This window comes from Danio rerio, chromosome 8 (assembly GCF_052040795.2).
Source record: "Danio rerio strain M-AB ecotype USA chromosome 8, GRCz13ab, whole genome shotgun sequence".
NCBI lineage: Eukaryota > Metazoa > Chordata > Actinopteri > Cypriniformes > Danionidae > Danio > Danio rerio.
Genome location: NC_141028.1, coordinates 8,514,574 through 8,533,201, shown reverse-complemented (window position 1 = coordinate 8,533,201; position 18,628 = coordinate 8,514,574). Strand labels below are relative to the sequence as shown.

Sequence of the window (18,628 nt, the reverse complement as noted above, 5' to 3'; positions counted from 1 at the left end):
TTAAGATAAAAAATAAAATTATTATAAAATTAAATATACTATATATATATATATATATATATATATATATATATATATATATATATATATATATATATATATATATATATATATTAGTGCTGTCAATCAATAAAAAATTAACTAATTAATCGCACCTTTTTAAAAAAATTAATCGCGATTAATCGCATTTAAAATACTGAAACTTGTAATTTTGGCTATTCAAATGTAAAATTAATGTAAAAGCAAGAAAGAAATATTTAAATTCAAAATATAATTGTTTATTAGAATCAAAATTCAAAATATAATTGTTTAATAGAATTTTTGTATAACTTGTAACAGATTTCTTCATGTTAACAACATACCCACAATAAACCATCAAGATCCTGGCTTGACAGCCATATTTATTAAAGAAATTAAAACACAGGCATGTTAATGACATTTAAATTTCAAAACAATCAATACCGATAAAGAAAACATTGATTTCCATGTTGGATTCTAAGTGGACTGCAAAAAATGCCAAAATACAGGAATTGCAGATATGGAAAATGAAAAATTATAATTAAACTATTGAATACAAACTGTTGCACTCATTGTAAAGTTTAATTGCTGTGAGTTGAGAACATTAATTATAGAGTAGAAACAACTTTGCTTAATCCTCCTTTACATTCATCCAGTTGCTAAGACTAGGACTATCCCGCAAGTGCACAGAGACTCCCAAATGCCCGCAAATGAATGATAATTTTTCGCAAACCGGTCATTAAATACATTGCACACCCCTCTCCTCTACATCCCTCCTAGCTCTTCAGGTAGCCTATGTCGCACGCAACTCACCCCCACCGTCCTTCAGGTACGTCTCGCGCCCTCAACGGGCCTGACACAGACACACACGCAGACACACACACAACGCGCTGCAGACGTTTTGGCCCCAACGGCCTTCCATACTGGAGCTACTCCCCTCAGATTCAACACGCATGATCACGTTCATCAAATTTGCTTAAACTAAGCATCCTAAAGTATTACTGTATTTTACAAAGATTCTGACACAACAACGCGAAGCATACGCTTTCGTTGCGTTTAATGAGGAAACGCGCTAAACTTGGAGGGCTCATGCTGAAAGGCAGAGTAATGCCCTGTCTTTGACAGCTCGCGACTTCACCAGAGGCTTTCTGAGTACATTCACATAAGACACCAATACTCCGATTTTAATATGATTAAGATAATACTCTTATTAAAAGTTTACCGTGTAGCCTAAGCAGTGATTTTATTACCTTAAAGGAACACTGAGTCACGAATTGCAGAGGATTTTCTTTCTGTTCGCCATGCGGTATCAACTTACAACAGAAGTTGAAAGTTAAAAATGAAAAACCCGAAATTGCATGAAACTTTGGAGAGCCTGGTGATGCGACTAATTGTTTTATACTGAAATTTGCCTTCAAAAAGTGCTTCCTTGGTCTTATCCACATGTCTTGCATGTTAAACACACGTCCACCACAGCATGAAGTAAAAAAAGCCTGCAACTGCGTTAATTGCGTTAATTTTTTTTAACGCGTTAATTATTTAAAATTAATCGCATCCGTTAACGCACTAATTTTGACAGCGCTAATATATATAGTATTTAAACTTATGAAATTAATTTTTATTTAAGAATACAACATTACATAAGCTAAAATACAGTGTTACATTTTTACATTTTACACTCAAGTGGCCACGCCCTTAATTATACAGACTTAATATAACTTAATATAAAGAAAACGGATAAGTTATAAAATAAGTTGTCATGATTGGTAATATTAGCTTTATGCACCGAAATCGTTTTTGTACCAGGCTGTAAACACCTTTTTGTTTTGGTGTAAAGTTGGCCATTCTAACAGTGGGCTCAATAGACCAATTACCAACCTTAGTCACACATGACGTCATACGGGTCTCCGGTTGCAAAAAAAGACAGGCTACAATAGTAAACATGTCGTGTTGTGCAGTAGGATGCCAAATTCAAATCATACACATTACTCGTTTTTGATTGCAGCAATGATTTCAGCAAAAACAGTTACAAATGGTGAATTAAACTGCCGACACTGAATGCAAAGAATGAAAAGTGAAAGTGAAAGTTATTAAGGTAAACTTGGTTGTATATACACATATTTATTCAGTGAAAACTTGTGACACACTCTCTATATTTTTTACTGCGGCACTTTAAACATCGCTCTGAAATAACCTGTAAGTGAGACTTGAAAACAACATTAACACTGTTTATTTGACTGTGAACAATGTTGGGCCTTGATAGTTATTGGCTGCTAATATGATTTCGCTATTTAGAGTTTGCAAATAACACTTTTATGAAATTATATTATTAAGGAGAAAGTCTGAATGTGTGAATATAAACCAACTTTACCTCTATGTGTAAGTTCACATACCCTGCTGTACAGGTGCAGTTCACTGTCAGAATGCAGTTGTTTTGCTTGATGATGAATACCCAGGCCTTGTACAGCTCCGTCTTCTTTCCTTATCTTTGGCAAGGCAGAACCTCGGTTTTTAGCACTACAAAGTTTTGAATCTGGTCATCATGGAACATTATTTCTTGCACATGACCACACAGAACAACATTGTTGGCATCCAAAGACTTGTAGGCCTTTAACTTCTCTCTTGTAAAATCACTTGGAGCTTCCATGAGATTGTATATTTGGGGCTGGATGCTTGATCATTTCCTCTTATCCAATATTCATAGGGAGGGTGCTATCGCAGATGGAGCTGTCAGATGAACGCCGCTCACTTTAATGTTAATTTTGCTAAATCACTGTGCTTATCACTGTGTGACGAGCTGTTATAATACGCTGAAAGCATTATGTAAATAATATATATATATATATATATATAATATGTAATCAATATATCTTATTTCTAGGAGAACAACAAACTCTACCGCACCGGATGTCATTCCTTCGCTGTTAATGCTAGCGCTCACGGTTTTGTTTTCTGCCTTCTCCCTGTGTGCGCATCCTGAATGTTCACAAACATGGTAAATGCTCTATAAGAGCCTAGACTAGTGGATTTTCAATGAATTGCAGTTCCAGTTACATCATATTAGCTTCACGAGGGAGAGCCAAGCGGCAACCTCCGGCTCTCCCTCAGGAAGCCAATACGGAAGTAACTAAAACTGCAATTCATTCGAAATTCCGCTAGTCCTGGCCTCTCCTGGCTCCAAAACAGAGCAAATTTCAATTGAGCCCACTGTTAGAATGGCCAATTTTACAGCAGAAAAAAAGGTGTTTACAGCCTGGTACAAAAAAAGATTTTGGTTAATACAGCTAATATTACCCTTCATGACAACTGTGAGGGGGGTGAATTTTTTTAGAACTCATCCGTTTCCTTTATATTAAGTTATATTAAGTTTGCATAATTAAGAGAGTGGCCACTTGAGTGACAGCTTGGTCTCATTGGTCGCCGTCACGTCACCTCAGCTGACTCCGGCAGATTAGCCACTGAACTCGGTGTATTTATCGTATTTCTGTGTTGTTTTATGTGGCTTTACACAGTCAACTGCCTTTTGGACTTGTTTCCTACAATTATTAGATGGCATGGCATGCTGAGTGCACTTAATTGTGCTCACAAACCATTCACGTGGCCTCCGTTTCCCATGTGAGTAAATTTATATAAGTTACTTATATACCATCTCTATACATGTATTTGTTTTATTTAAGGTCATTTATCGTTTATATTTATATTTAGAGCTGTAATGCACTCCAGAATCTGACAGATTGATTAGCTGTGGCTCTAGAACAGTCATCTGAAGCGTTGTCATACAGTGTTGTGCTGGATTTCATCAATAGTCTTACATTAACTAACACAGACTATATCTGAAGTGTTTGGAAGTAATTCGCGTTATCCTCTTGTTAAAAAACGTCATAACAGAACAATGTTCAGTGGCTCAATGTATTACAGCAGTGTTTTTAAAAGTCTAAACACTTTATTGATATATTATACAACCAAGCACAAGTGGTCAGAATACAAACGAGTCGCAGGTGATGAAGTATTAAGCGTTCTCCCAAAGTAAAGTGTGTCTGAACCAGGTCCAAGCAAACTGTCAGCAGGTGTCTGTAGCTCCGCTCACTCTCCGCCTCTTTGCCCTTGTTTGGTATCCCGCTGTGGGTGTGATGACGCGCGAACAAAATGGCGACGGTTGGCCGCGCCTACTTGTGGCTTCTTTTGCGCTCTTTAGAAACCTATGGGTGACGTCACGGATACTACGTCCATATATTTTACAGTCTATGGGGAGAGCAGGATGTTGCTGCTTAAAGATGCAGTAGGTGATTGTCTTCTAAAACATGTTTTGTTGTGCTGGTTGAAAGTCTCTTCACAGTCCAATAGTAATGATTACAGTAAATGATCTAAATGTGTTTATCTGTATTTTTATTCTGGGTAAGGCATAAAACTAAAAAATGTTCATCCAATTAAATAGAGTCGGACCGACATCTCCCATAATTCCGATAAGCTGGTCAGACTGTCTGTCAGCACATGTAGATTCCGACTTCTGCGCATCTGCTCACGCATATCGGCCATTCACGTGTGTCCGTCTGCATAAGCTGACCGGGAGAAATCAAATGCTGAATTGAAGCTTTTAAAAACCTGAATCAATATTGGAGTTACTTTAGCTCGCTGGAGGAAGCACGACACCATGGCTGAAGTATTACTGTTAGACAGGTAACGTTCTGTTTTAAAACTATTTTAGTCAGGCTAAGCTTATGTTAGAGTGTGTTCTGTTATGAATGACTTTTATGCACAGACGTGTTGTTCAGCCACTGAAATCTTCCGGTGAAAGATTGATGTGATTATTTTCAGTTTCATAAGGTAATTTTATAGCATCGATAATTTAGATTTATATTTAGTTTAACAACAAAACATCAGTAAATAGCGCTATTCCACCTCACCTGCTTTATTAAGCTGAAGTTGCCTTTATATTCACATTGGGTCGTTTTTAAACAATGACAGCCTCCCTAGACTGTTTACCATGCTACTCTGAATATTCACTCTGAAATAGCATGTAAGTGTGGCTAAGTAATAATAAATGTAATTCCTGCATGGTGCTGGCACTAACTAACTGGCGAATGACATGAACTAGTGGGTTGTCTGTCGGCTGTTGTGACGCGGTGTGCACACTCGCGATTTTAGGGGATGTGGCTTTGAATCACAGTCCCTCCCCGCCATCCAAAGATAATATGCTAAGCGGTTAGCATTTTAACAGATCACCTACTGCACCTTTAATATAACGCATTATGAGAAGCAGACATGCATGTGGCAATGGTGGGCAGGGAGAAGCAGTTCATTTGCATTTAAAGCCACAGGCTACAAAAACAGCTACACTGTCCTCAGACACCAAAATGGGCATATTCTGGAGGCTAATAATTAATCTGATGGATATTTGGAGCTGAAACTTTACAAACACATTCTGGAGACACCAAAGGCGTTTCTTACATCTTGTAAAGGGGGTCAAATAGGTGCCCTTTAATTTTTGACATAATATTTCTTAACACTAGACTATTTTTGTCATTTTTGATTTGATAATTTTAAGATAATTAAACCAAAAATTTGAGTAAGAAAAGCATTTTTGCAGTGAATAACTCACTTATATGAACTCATTTACCTTCCACCATGCAGACCTTTTAAATTCACAAGCTGTTTCATCATATGCTACACCAGAGGTATCAGAAAAAGCAGAACAGGAAGTGTTTATCTGATCAGATGCTTTAATTTGGATTAAATGGTATTTTTAGTCATTGTCTGAGCATTTTAAATGTAGCCAGAGGTGATGAAGTTCTCCTTTGTTTTGGACACTCCTCTTTAAAGACTGGATTTGTTAGTTTGGGTGTGGACTGGAACTTTCATGCACCTGTATTATAAATGATTAATCTTTGCACGGCCTGACCAAAGTTTATGGGCTTACATTAAGAGTTGCGGAAGTTAAGAGATATGGTTTCGCTTTTTCATTTCCGCGCTGCACACAGAATAATGTAATGAGCTTGTTCATAAACTCTGAATTGTTCACAAACTAATAGAAGTTGCTTGTACTTTTTTTTTTTTTTGGCGTGAAGAAGAAGCGGATGGATTTATCAGCAGTGTGTGTGCTTGAGATCTGCAGTGCGCTAGTGGAAGCATGTTGTGAAACGTAGCCTCAAGCTTTTCGGTTTATCTATGAGTCTTTATTTGAACTGAACAATGTGCATGCCTGAACAAGGCCTGAGCCATTTTTCCCCTGGGCTGAGTGTCAGAACACTGCAGAAAAGCGTGGCATTGAACAATCACATTCTTTTTTTTTTTTTTGTGGGCTGTAGTTTATCTTTTTTTATTGTTTAATGCATTAGCTGGAGGTGGTAGAAAAAAAGCAGAAAAAAAGTCAAATAAATGTATATGTATAATGTATACTTTTGAAAAGTAACATATACATGTACAGTTAAAGTCAGAATTATTTGCCCCCCTGTTTATTTTTTTCCTGAAATTCTGTTTAACGGAGAGAAAATGTTTTCAACACATTTCTAAGCATAATAGTTTTAATAACTCCTTTCTAATAACTGATTTATCTCTCTTATCTATCTTTGCCATAATGAAAGTAAATAATATTTGATATTTTTGAAGACACTAGTATTCAGCTTAAAGTGACATTTAAAGGCTTAACTAGGTAAATTAAGTTAACTAGGCAGGTTAGGGTAATTAGGCAAGTTACGATGGTTTGTTCTGTAGAAAGTCTAAAAAAAAAATAGCTTAAAGCGGCTAATAATTTTGACCCTAAAATGGTCTTTCAAAATTTCTAACTGCTTTTATTCTAGCCGAAATAATACAAATAAGACTTTCTCCAGAAGAAAAAAAATCAGACATACTGTGAATATTTCCTTGCTCTGGTAAATATAATTTTGGATATATTTAAAAATAAATAAATAAATAAATCAAAGGGGGGCTAATAATTCTGACTTCAACTATATATGACCTTTTCTGCTTAATATATGTAAAAATCATATAAATTGAATTGACAAATATGAAGAATATCATTTATTTAGCCATATATGAGTTATTGTGTTGAAATTTGGGGAAATACATATAAACCTACCTTACGATCCTTATGTACAATGTAGAAAAAAGTAATTAGACTGATATAAAATGTGGAGTATTTAGAGCATACAAATCCTTTATTTTTTTTAAACTGAAGATACTTAAGTTAAAGGATTTGGTTAAATTTAAAACAACTTATGCAACTTATGGCTCATTTAGATGGAAATTCTCTCTTACATCCTATGCAGTTTGGTTTTAGAAAAAAACATTCAACTGAGACAGCTTGCTGTTACTTTTTAGAAATGATAAAGACCAATTTAAGTCTTTCTTGATTTACATAAGCCATTTGATACTGTTAACCACGATATTTTAATTAACGAATTAAATAGTTGGGCGAGGCAGTGGCGCAGTAGGTAGTGCTGTCGCTTCACAGCAAGAAGGTCGCTGGGTTGCTGGTTTGAACATCGAGAAGGTGAACTATTTAATTTCATTCATTCATTTTCTTGTCGGCTTAGTCCCTTTATTAATCCGGGGTCGCCACAGCGGAATGAACCGCCAACTTATCCAGCAAGTTTTTACGCAGCGGATGACCTTCCAGCTGCAACCCATCTCTGGGAAACATCCACACACACACTCATACACTACGGACAATTTAGCCTACTCAATTCACCTGTACCGCATGTCTTTGGACTGTGGGGGAAACCGGAGCACCCGGAGGAAACCTACGCGAAGGCAGGGAGAACATGCAAACTCCACACAGAAACGCCAACTGAGCCGAGGTTCGAACCAGCAACCTTCTTACTGTGAGGCAACAGCACTACCTACTGCGCCACTGCCTCGCCTAATACCATTATTATTATTAATATTAATATAATTATTTAATTTTTACTAATACTATTATTATTTTTATTAAAGTTGTTGTTATTAATAATAATAATAATACTAATAATACTTTTACTACTACTACTACTAATAATTATAATTATTATTTTTACTAATATTATTATTATTATTATTATTATTATTATTATTTTCGTATTACTAATACTGTTAATATTATTATTTGATTTTAGTTTATTATAAATATTATGAAATATTTGTAATATAACAAATATAAATAATGTATTTTCTGTATTTATTATTAAATATAATTAATTATCATACTTGTTTACAAAATCAAGTATTAGGTCATTTTAAAATTGTAAGGTCATTTTAAATTGTAAGATTTAATAATTTTAATATGAGATAAAGTGTGTATTAGAGAACATGTTAATAACAGCACATTTTAATATAACATTAGCAACAGGTATGGGGTGGGGCTAAGTGATGGGGTGGGATTATAATCTTTGGGTCTTGGTAGCATATAGCAACAGTAACTAATGGGGGCGGGATTAGTGATGACTCATTTGAATATTATGAGATGTGATCTATATTATCACACAATGAAGATTAAATAACTAATTAGATTTCAAAGCACACGTTATAATCTTTGGGTCTTGGTAGCATTAGCAACAGTAACAACTGTTGGCGGGGCTTAACAATGTGACCCTATTGAAATATGATACTAAATAATATTGAAATCGCTTGACATACTGCTTTATTTCTCCCTCTCATTAACAGCCGATGATAAATGTAATCTAATATTTGTGTGAGGAATGCAGATGCTGCTCTGCTAAATGTTGCATTGCATTTCTTCTGCATGCACGCTCATATTTATGTGCATTCAGCAGATGGGAAGCCGTGTGGAGGCAGATTCATGGCACAAGGAACTCTTGCACTCCCACCAAGTGTCCTTCAGCTTTCAAGAGGGAGGGAAATCTCAGACCTTCAGTCCTGTAGTACAGACATGCACTCTCAAGTTCATTTGCAGTTCAACAGCCCCCAAAAATGTTACTATTATGAGGAAAGCACTCAGTGGCTCTTCAGTGTGTTCACATTCCTCCAATCGGCTCTTGAACGGTGCCTAACATTTCACATGCTGTTTGCGCAAGCTACTATTGTGTCCAAATACGTCATAGAGCCTTTTTTTGTTGGGTGTTGTAACCCCTGCAGCATGGTAAAATTGACTCGGATATGTATTTTAAGAGGTGCTGCTAAAGTAAGCAACACTACTGCTGACACTGAAGTAATGTCTGAGGTTGAGGGTTATTTTGAAGTTTGCATCACATGGAAATTGTGTTAGTGTTTGATTCCTATTCACCTTTATTTGTATAGCTCTTTTACAATTTAGGGTGCTTTCACACCTGTGAATCGATTCAGTTGTTCCGAAACAGAGATTACAATTGTTACATTGTTGCTCTTTGGTCTTGGAGCGGTTCGCTTTCACACTGCAAAATTTCTAATCGGACCAAAAGAGCTAAAACAAGTCATGTGCGAGTAAACTTTCCTCACATTGGTCAGACTGTCAGGGTTTATTTTGCAGCGTCCCGCTCAGCTGTCAGGAGAGGTGGTGGTTTGGTGGTGATTGACAGGGTACGCGCGCGTGACGTGTCTGAGGAGAGACACGGCGGGGAGGGGTGAGAAGGGTGCGCGACGATGCCTATTTGAGGACTGGGAGAGAGACGCGAGATTACCGGGAGATCATCACTCGTTTGCGGGCATCCGGAGACTCGCGAAACTTCCCGCCCTACTCACAATTCTCTCTTCATATAGCCGTAAGCCTATTACATATCCATAAAACACTGTGATATAACCGCACTCGGATCGGATCGATTTCTCACTGCAATCGAACCGCTCCAGGGTTCGTTTCAATCGAGCCGAGACCACCTCATTCAAGCGATCTCAGAGCGATTACTTTGGCGCGGAACAGAGCGCGATTGCCCTGTTCACATATGCCAATCGAACCGCGCTAACTGGGCAAACGAGATACGTTCCGAAACAAAAGTGTAGGTGTGGAAGCACCCTTAGGGTGCTTTCACACCTGTGAATCGATTCAGTTGTTCCGAAACAGAGATTAGAATTGTTACATTGTTGCTCTTTGCTCTCGGAGCAGTTCGCTTTCACACTGCAAAGTTTCTAATCGGACCAAAAGAGCTAAAACAAGTCACGTGCGAGTAAACTCTCCTTACATTGGTCAGAGTGTCAGGGTTTATTTTGCAGCGTCCCGCTCAGCTGTCAGGAGAGGTGGTGGTTTGGTGGTGATTGACAGGGTACGCGCGCGTGACGTGTCTGAGGAGAGACACGGTGGGGAGGGGTGAGAAGGGTGCGCGATGATGCCTATTTGAGGACTGGGAGAGAGACACGAGATTACCGGGAGATCATCACTCGTTTGCGGGCATCCGGAGACTCGCGAAACTTCCCACCTTACTCATAATTCTCTCTTCATATAGCCGTAAGCCTATTACATATCCATAAAACACTGTGATATAACCGCGCTCGGATCGGATCGCTTTCTCACTTCGTTTCAATCGAGCCGAGACCACCTCATTCAAGCGATCTCGGAGCGATTACTTTGGCGCGGAACAGAGCGCGATTGCCCTGTTAACATATGCCAATCGAACCGCGCTAACTGGGCAAACGAGATACGTTCCGAAACAAAAGTGTAGGTGTGAAAGCACCCTTAGATTGTGTCAAAGCAGCTTAACATAGAACATTATAGTAAATTGAAACAGTGCAAGTCCAGTTTTTAGTCCAAGTCCAGAGTTTAAAGGGTCACGAAACACCAAAACACATTTTTTTGAGCTGTTGACAGTCGTATATGTGTCCCACACTGCTAAAAACTCTATTAGGACACATATATTCCACTAAAAAGTGAAAATTGGTTGTTTTTGTGTTATTTTGAGCAAATTCGTACTTCCGGTTTGAAACGAATTTTTGAAGCCTCGTCACGGCCATGAGATCTTAGTGTATTCCAGCGTGCAGACTGGACGTCTGTACCAGGGCGACCCGTATTACGTCTCTGAGTGTGTTGTATTCATTCATTCATGAGTAAGGCTTGGTTCAAACCAATCAGCGCGCTCCATTATGTATGCGCTGCAACTTCATTAATATGCATGCTAGCTTTCTTAGACTGTACCTGAAACAGTGTTCAGACGGCAGAGAGACGACACACGTCGTGTTGCCAAAAGTTGTGGGAAAAGAATAAGAGTTGTTTGGAGATACGGGTCGCCAGTGTTGCTTTTATAATGTGAAGGTTTTGTTTCATTTTCTCTCTATGAGAGCGCTGCTAGACTCACGTGTGGATCCGTAGGCGCGACGCACGGCAGAAATGCGTTTGTTTGGAACATTTTTTACTCGAGAGCATTTCTCATCAATGGTGTGATCCGGATTTGCTGCTCGTCTCCTTTTAAAAAAGACGCAGCTCCAGTATGTGTTGATTATCCTGTCTTCAGATTCGTTAAGTGTGTGCGATCAGTGCCCTTACTTTGCTCATTCAGATGGCAAAGTTATAGTTCGTATGGTCAGCTGTACTCCTTCAGTGTTTAAAGACAGACCTTTGTCAAAATGATTTCTAAGTTACTTAGTTTACAGTACGTTGATATCACTACAATATTGAAAGATCTGCTGTAAATGCTGCTCTCTGTGTGTAAACACGTGAACAATGTAAGCAAACTCTTGCCGACCGTCGTGTTGAATTTTCGCCGCATTTTGTGACAGGATAGTCAACACACAGACTGCTTTCTGACCTACTGAGTGCATCTGAGTTACAGAGAAATGCAGAGGCTTTTTTTCTCCAATACGACGTGCGGTATCAAACATTTCACCGTCATTAAACACACTGTCTTTCTCCCCTGCGTTTGTGTGTGTGTTTGTTTTTCCTCTGTCCTCAGCGCATGCCCAAATGGCAACTCCCATTTTTATTCAAACCCTGCCCATTTTCACTCCCCTGACACTCCCACCCAAACAGAGCTAGACACACCCACTTTCCTGACTTTTTCCAAACTAGAGTTGTGAAAACATCCTGCTGAAACAGGGCCCTTTAAGTTCAGTTTTGCTCAGTTCAGTCCGGTTAATAATCACTACTGAGAGTCCAAACACTGAAGAGCAAATCCATCGATGCGCAGCTCTACAGATCCCGAACCATGCAAGCCAGTGACGACAGCGGCGAGGAAAAAACTTCACCAATTGGCGAAAGTGAAGAACTAAAAAACCTTGTGAGAAACCAGGCTCAGTTGGGCACGACCATTTCTCCTCTGGACAAACTTTTTGTGCAGAGCTGCAGTCTAGGCGCCGAAAGCTGGAGAACGCTGGACGTCAGCGCAAACGCAGGGCATCTGCTGTGCAAAATATATGCTGGATAAGTTGGCGGTTCATTCCGCTGTGGTGACCCCAGATTAATAAAGGGACTAAGCTGAAACGAAAATAAATGAAACATCAAAATGTGTGGGAAAAAGTCATACAAGTTTAAAAATATAGTTTTAAATGCAATGTACAGTGTATTGCTGTATTATGAAGTTGAGGATCTAAAAGTTTTACTTTTTTTTTGACACTTAATTTAATTGAGGGCAAGATTTCCATTCAATAAATTTGTTTTGCACCAAAAAAAAAAAACATGTTTACATAATTAAATGTAATTGAGTTGGTCCAACATGATTTTATCAAATAAAAGTTTAAACACGGCAACAGAAATCAGTCCAAGGCACTCAAAAAATGTGGGAAAAATTAAAAAGCCTTCATTCATTTAATCCCTACCCAAAGAGCGCTGACCAAATATTTGAGCTACCTCTGAGCGCTTTTTCTTTGTTTTTGAAAAGTTTAAATACATTTGCATTTTTATTTACTTAAACTTAAAGGTCTGATAATATGTGTGTCTATTATGTGTTATACATTTCGAAGTCACTTACAAATACATAACATATAATATACAGTTGATTGAAACTGATCTCAGAACTCATTTTAGGACAGTTATTGATTACTAAGCAAAGCAACAAACTGCATTTTTACTAATTAAGCTATCAACACCCAAAGCATGGCTGCTTCTGCAAGGTGGTAACCTCAAAACTCAAAGCATTACAGGGGAATCTTCTGAATCGTCAAACAAAAGTGAAGAATAAACTCCAAGTCTTTCTATTAGCTTTATACACCTAAGATTACTTTTATTGTCAACATTTTTCTCTCTTAATTCAATCACATGTAAAGCATGCTGGCAATAACAAATCCCTTAACCAGGTAGATGGACCAACACAATTCCTTCATGTTGTCCCAACACCAAACGCTCAAGTTAACGTAATAGTTTACAAATTTAAGTGGACTGAACATAAACTGGCCGAAGAACTGACAAGAATTGTGCTGTTTTTAAACAGGTATTTTAAACAAGCAGCAGTAATATTTTTTTAAGTGTAGATGTATAAGTGCTATATACATTTAGTTTTGTTAAATACAGTGAAATATTCCAATTTAAAATGTCTTGTTTATATATACAGTTGAAGTCATATTTAATAGCCCCCCCTGAATTATCAGCCCCCCTTTGTATATGTACTCGTTTTAAACATAATAGCTCAATTTAATAACTCATTTCTAATAACTGATTTATTTTATCTTTACCATGATGACAGTAACTAATATTTGACTAGATATTTTTCAAGATACTAGTATTCAGCTTAAAGTGACATTTAAAGGCTTAACTAGGTTAACTGGGTAAGTTAATGTAAGGTATATGCCGAAGCATGCTAATAGGACTTTTAATTTGCCAGTAACCTGGGTTAAGCGTTTCCGGCGAACTGTATGCCAATGCAAAAACCGGTGCGTTTAAGGTCTGTTTTCTTTAAAAATCAGCGATCTCCACTAGCTGAGTGATATCCGATATAAAGTGGGTCTCAGATTGTACAAGAAGCACTGCATTAAGTTACATTTCCCCCGCCATGTCTTTATATTATTAGCATTTATTTTACCCCAGTATGTTCAATGGAGCTTCCGCGTTAGCCTGCCAATTCTGACAGGCGCGTGCGAGTAAACGGCTTTTTGTCTCGTTTTACAGTTGAGCAACTAAAATAATGCCAAAGTTTATTTAACTGAATGCATTTTAATGACATTACAACATCGATGTTGTAAAAGGAACCGTATAAAATGGAAAAAAGTTCACAATTACAGGTCACTGGAAGTTTATCAGTTTGGAATAAACACTAGCTCGGCATATACCCTATTAGGCAAATCATTGTATAGTGATTAATTGTTCAAATATAACCGCCTTTCCACTGCACACGACATTTGGACACGACTGTCGGAATACGCCCCCTTGTGGCAGTCGCACAGTATTTTCAGTTTTGTCGTGCACCACGAGGGAGAAGCTGATTCTCACGGTGTCCGAAATAAAGGAGGGCAAGGGCCTTTATTCTCTGTGCATTTACGTGGTTTAATTGATGAATGAATACTAGAAACTCATAGGCTGCTAAAATATTGGAGGGAATGTGAAGACAACATTAAAAATTTATATTTTTATAACTTTCTTACTTTTATAAACAGAAAAGTTTTTTTTTAATATAGACTTTTTAAAAAGTAACCAAAAAAACTCATATTTCTCATCTCGCGTGCACGGATCTGCTTGTACAACACTGGAATACATCATATCAGCTCAATTTTGGATCCGAATTTTTCGCATACGGAGATGATCGGAACTCAACGCAGCTCCCGGACTGCTTTCCATTGGAAATGAATGACTTCCGGTCTGTCGTTTGTCGTGTGCAGTGGAAAGGAGGCTTAAGACTTTCCTCAGAAGAAAAAATATAACAGGAATTTTTGTGAATTTTTTCTTACTCTGGTAAACATCAGTTGAGTTTTTTTTGAAAATGAAAAAAAAAAATAAAATCACAGGAGGGCTTTCCATTTTAACTTCAACTACTAAATTAAACAGCTATTTTGAAACCACCCAAATAGCAACAGCCTTACTTTCAGAAGCAAAATGCACTCGCTTTATTTTGTACAAATATTATTTTATTGTAATCTCATTGGGAGTTTGTGTCACATTTGGCTGTTAGCGTAAAGATCTGAGTCATACCGATAGACGTCAGACTTGTCAAGTGGCTTCTTCCCTGCAGAACTTGAGAACTTTCCACTTAAGAACTTGTGCAACAGTTGGTGATCTGTCATTTTTTCCCCACTTTCACAAGACAGACAGCAGCCTTGTTGTTTTTATTTTCCAGCTTTCTCTTTGCTCTCTGCAGTCTGACACCCTTTTGTCTAAATTTCAGCTATCTATAACTATGATGCCAAAGGAGAGCCAGAGCTGAGTCTTCAGGTGGGGGACACGGTACACATACTTGAGACGTTTGAAGGTGAGTTTTGGAGCTCCAGCATGTCTCGACACGTCCACCCACACTTTCTGATAGCGTGTTCACACTCGCACTGAACTCCATAATCTGGGGTATCCCGGAGTTCTGCTGGAGCTGGGAGAGAAGTTGGAATGAATTCACTTCACACATGGCCGGCAACACACAGAAATGAGATTTAAAGGGATAGTTCGTGCAAATATGAAAAAGATTCTGTCATCATTTAGTCATGCAGCCTCCAAATGGTACAAACATGTTTGAGTTCATTTCTTCTGTTAAAGATGAAGAAGATGTTTTGACAAATGTTGGACACCACCGACTTCCATAGTATTGTTCTACGGTGGATGTTAATGGCTACCAGTTTCCAACATTCTTTAAATGATCTTTTGTGTTTAACACATTCAAACTCAGTTCCTGGAGGGCCGCAGCCATACACTGTTTAGTTCCAACCCTACTTTTATACACCTACCTGGAGGTTTAAAACAAGCCTGAAAGACTCAGTTAGTTTGATCTGGTGTGTTTAGTTAGGGTTAAAGGGGAAATGAAGCACTCAGTCAAGTTTACCTTATTTTGTACAATGGATTCCTTTTTAATCAAAATATATTAAACAAACCCAATAAATCTTACCATTTAGCAGAAACCTACATGTTTTACTATAGCTTTTAGACCTAGGGTGCCGCCATCTTAGAATATTACAGTGTCTGACATCATGGGGTTGGTTCCGTTCCCTCAGCTGAACAGATACAATGGAAGTAATGGACTGAACAAGAAGACTGTAAAGCCGCATTTAACCCAAAGCGTGAAGTTGTGGATGTGGAGCTGCTGCAAATACAAGCATCAGATATGTGTCTAATATATAAACTTGTATACATTCTATTTTTCTTTTTTCCCTTTTATTTACCAATCATTTGATGCTCTTTGATTCACTTTCTGTATTACGCTGCCTGACTGCCTGTCTGGATTTCAACCATGGTTTCAACAAGGTCCGCTTCTTATGTGAGGACAGATACTTTCACTTTTCACTGCTAAAAATGCTCACCGCTTTTCATGTCGAAACCAAAGTAAGGTCGGCACGGTTTTTCACATGGCAGGTTTTTACATCCTTTATACATGTTGAGAGATCAAGTTGATCGACATGAAAAGGGAATATGTCTTGACATAATCCACACAGGCGCGACTTGTAAAGCGTGAAGTTATGTATGATTTTGATCATTGCATTAGTCTGAATGTAAACCCCCTCTTCAGGCAGCAATGGAGCAGCGTGAGAGAGTGAACCAAAGCGCATCAAAGGAAAGGTATTAACAAAAGAAAAATACACAACTTAAGACACTTCAATGCTTGTATTTATTGTAATTGCAGCAGCTCTGTGATGCATGTCCACATCTTCACACATTGGGTTCAATTAGGCTGTCTAGTCTCCGTGTTCAGTCTGTTACTGGTTGAAACCCAGAGGGGCAGTCAGGCAGCGTAACACAGAGAGTGAACCAAAGCACATCAAGTAATCGGTAATTAAATGGGAAAAGAGAAAAATACAATAAATGTACAGTTGAAGTCAGAATTATTAGCCCCCCCCCCCCCTTTTTTTTTTTCTTTTTTTAAAAGTATTTCCTAAATGATGTTTAACAGAGCAAGGAAATTTTTACAGTATGTCTGATAGTATTTTTTCTTCTAGATAATGTCTTATTTGTTTTATTTCGGCTAAAATAAAAGCAGTTTTTATTTTTTATAAAAAACCCCTGTAAGCTATATATATATATTTTGATTGTCTACAGAACAACCCATTAATCTACTATGATTATTAGATACTATTATTATTTATACTATACATTTAAAAAAAAAAACATTTTAAGGTCAAAATTATTAGCCCCTTTAAGCTATTTTTTTTCGATAATCTACAGAACAAACCATCGTTATTCAATAACTTGCCTAATTACCCTAACCTGCCTATTTAACCTAGTTAACCTCTTTAAATGTCATTTTAAGCTGTATAGAAGTGTCTTGAAAAATATCTAGTCAAATATTATTTACAGTCATCGTGGCAAAGATAAAACAAATAATCAATTATTAGAAATGACTTATTAAAACTATGATGTTTAAAAATGTGTTGAAAAAATCTTCTTTCCGTTACACAGAAATTGGGGGAAAAATAAACATGGGGGCTAATAATTCAGGGGGACTAATAATTCTGACTTCAACTGTATATTTTTATATTAGACCCACACCTGATGGTTGTATTTGCAGCTGCTCCACGTCCACAACTTCCAGCATTGGGTTGAATTAGGCTTTACAGTCTCCGTGTTCAGTCCTTTACTTCGACTGTATCTGTTCAGCTGAGGGAACAGAACCAACCCCGTGACGTCAGACACAGCAACATTCTAAGATGGAATCGAGTTTGTTTAATTTATGTTGATTAAAGTGGAATCCAGTGAACAAAATAATGTTAACTTGACTGAGTGCTTCATTTCCCCTTTAAAGCTTAACTGTGCAGAGCTGCGGCTCTTCAGGAACTGAGTTTGACTCCTGTGGTTTAACAGAAGAGAAGAAGTTCCGAAATTTGGAACTAAGTGAGGGTGAGTAAATGGTGAGTAAATTTTCATTTTTGGATGAACTATCCCTTTAAAAAAACTATTTTTTTTAACCAAAATTTTTACCGAAAGTCAGCTTATAAAGTTTTGCATAAACATTTCCTGCAATCATCTTTGAATTCTAGCAAACATTTAAGCTTGCAATTGGTGTTAAAAGTATTGATCACTCAAAAAAAAAGCTTCTTGTTTTTATTCTCATGTCTTTTTAATATTTTGAAAAACGTTTTAGTGCTTAGTCTGGGAAACTGAATGAAAGAAAGAACGAATTTTAGGATGAACATTGCCTTTAAAGCTTATTTTAAGGAGATTGAATACTAAATTTGACAGCACACTAGTCTTCAAAAGTTTGGGGTACAGATTAAAAAGAAATCTTTCTGAATGTCTTTTATGCTTCTTATACACTACCTGATAACAGTCTTGTCGTTGATCCCAGTTGTAAGAGCAACACATAATAACTTGACTTCTAGTTGACCGTTTGGAAAAGTGGCAGTAGCTAGATTTATCTGATGAATCATTTGGTGAACTGCATCCCAATCATCACAAATACTGCAGAAGACCTACTGGAACCTGCGTGGACCCAAGATTCTCATAGAAATCAGTCAAGTTTGATGTTCCATTCAGTATGGGGGCGTGCGAGAGATCTGCAGAGTGGATGGCGACATCAACAGCCTGAGGTATCAAGACATTTGTGCAGCCCATTACATTACAAACCACAGGAGAGGGCAAATTCTTCAGCAGGATAGCGCTCCTTCTCATACTTCAGCCTCCACATCAAAGTTCTTGAAAGCAAAGAAAGTCAAGGTG

General features: G+C 37.6%; 1 protein-coding gene across 4 annotated transcripts in view; it reads left to right on the top strand.

Moving 5' to 3' along the window:
- dock5 (dedicator of cytokinesis 5) overlaps positions 1-18,628 on the top strand; it is a 174,983-nt gene that overhangs the window by 15,358 nt on the left and 140,997 nt on the right. For all 4 annotated transcript variants that reach the window (XR_015497246.1, XR_015497247.1, XM_087263788.1 and 1 more), the window contains 1 exon segment: positions 15,162-15,245. Coding sequence is in view for 2 of the 4 variants with exons in the window: in XM_087263788.1 (XP_087119914.1) it covers positions 15,162-15,245 (84 nt within the window). In the remaining 2 variants the exon portion in view is untranslated.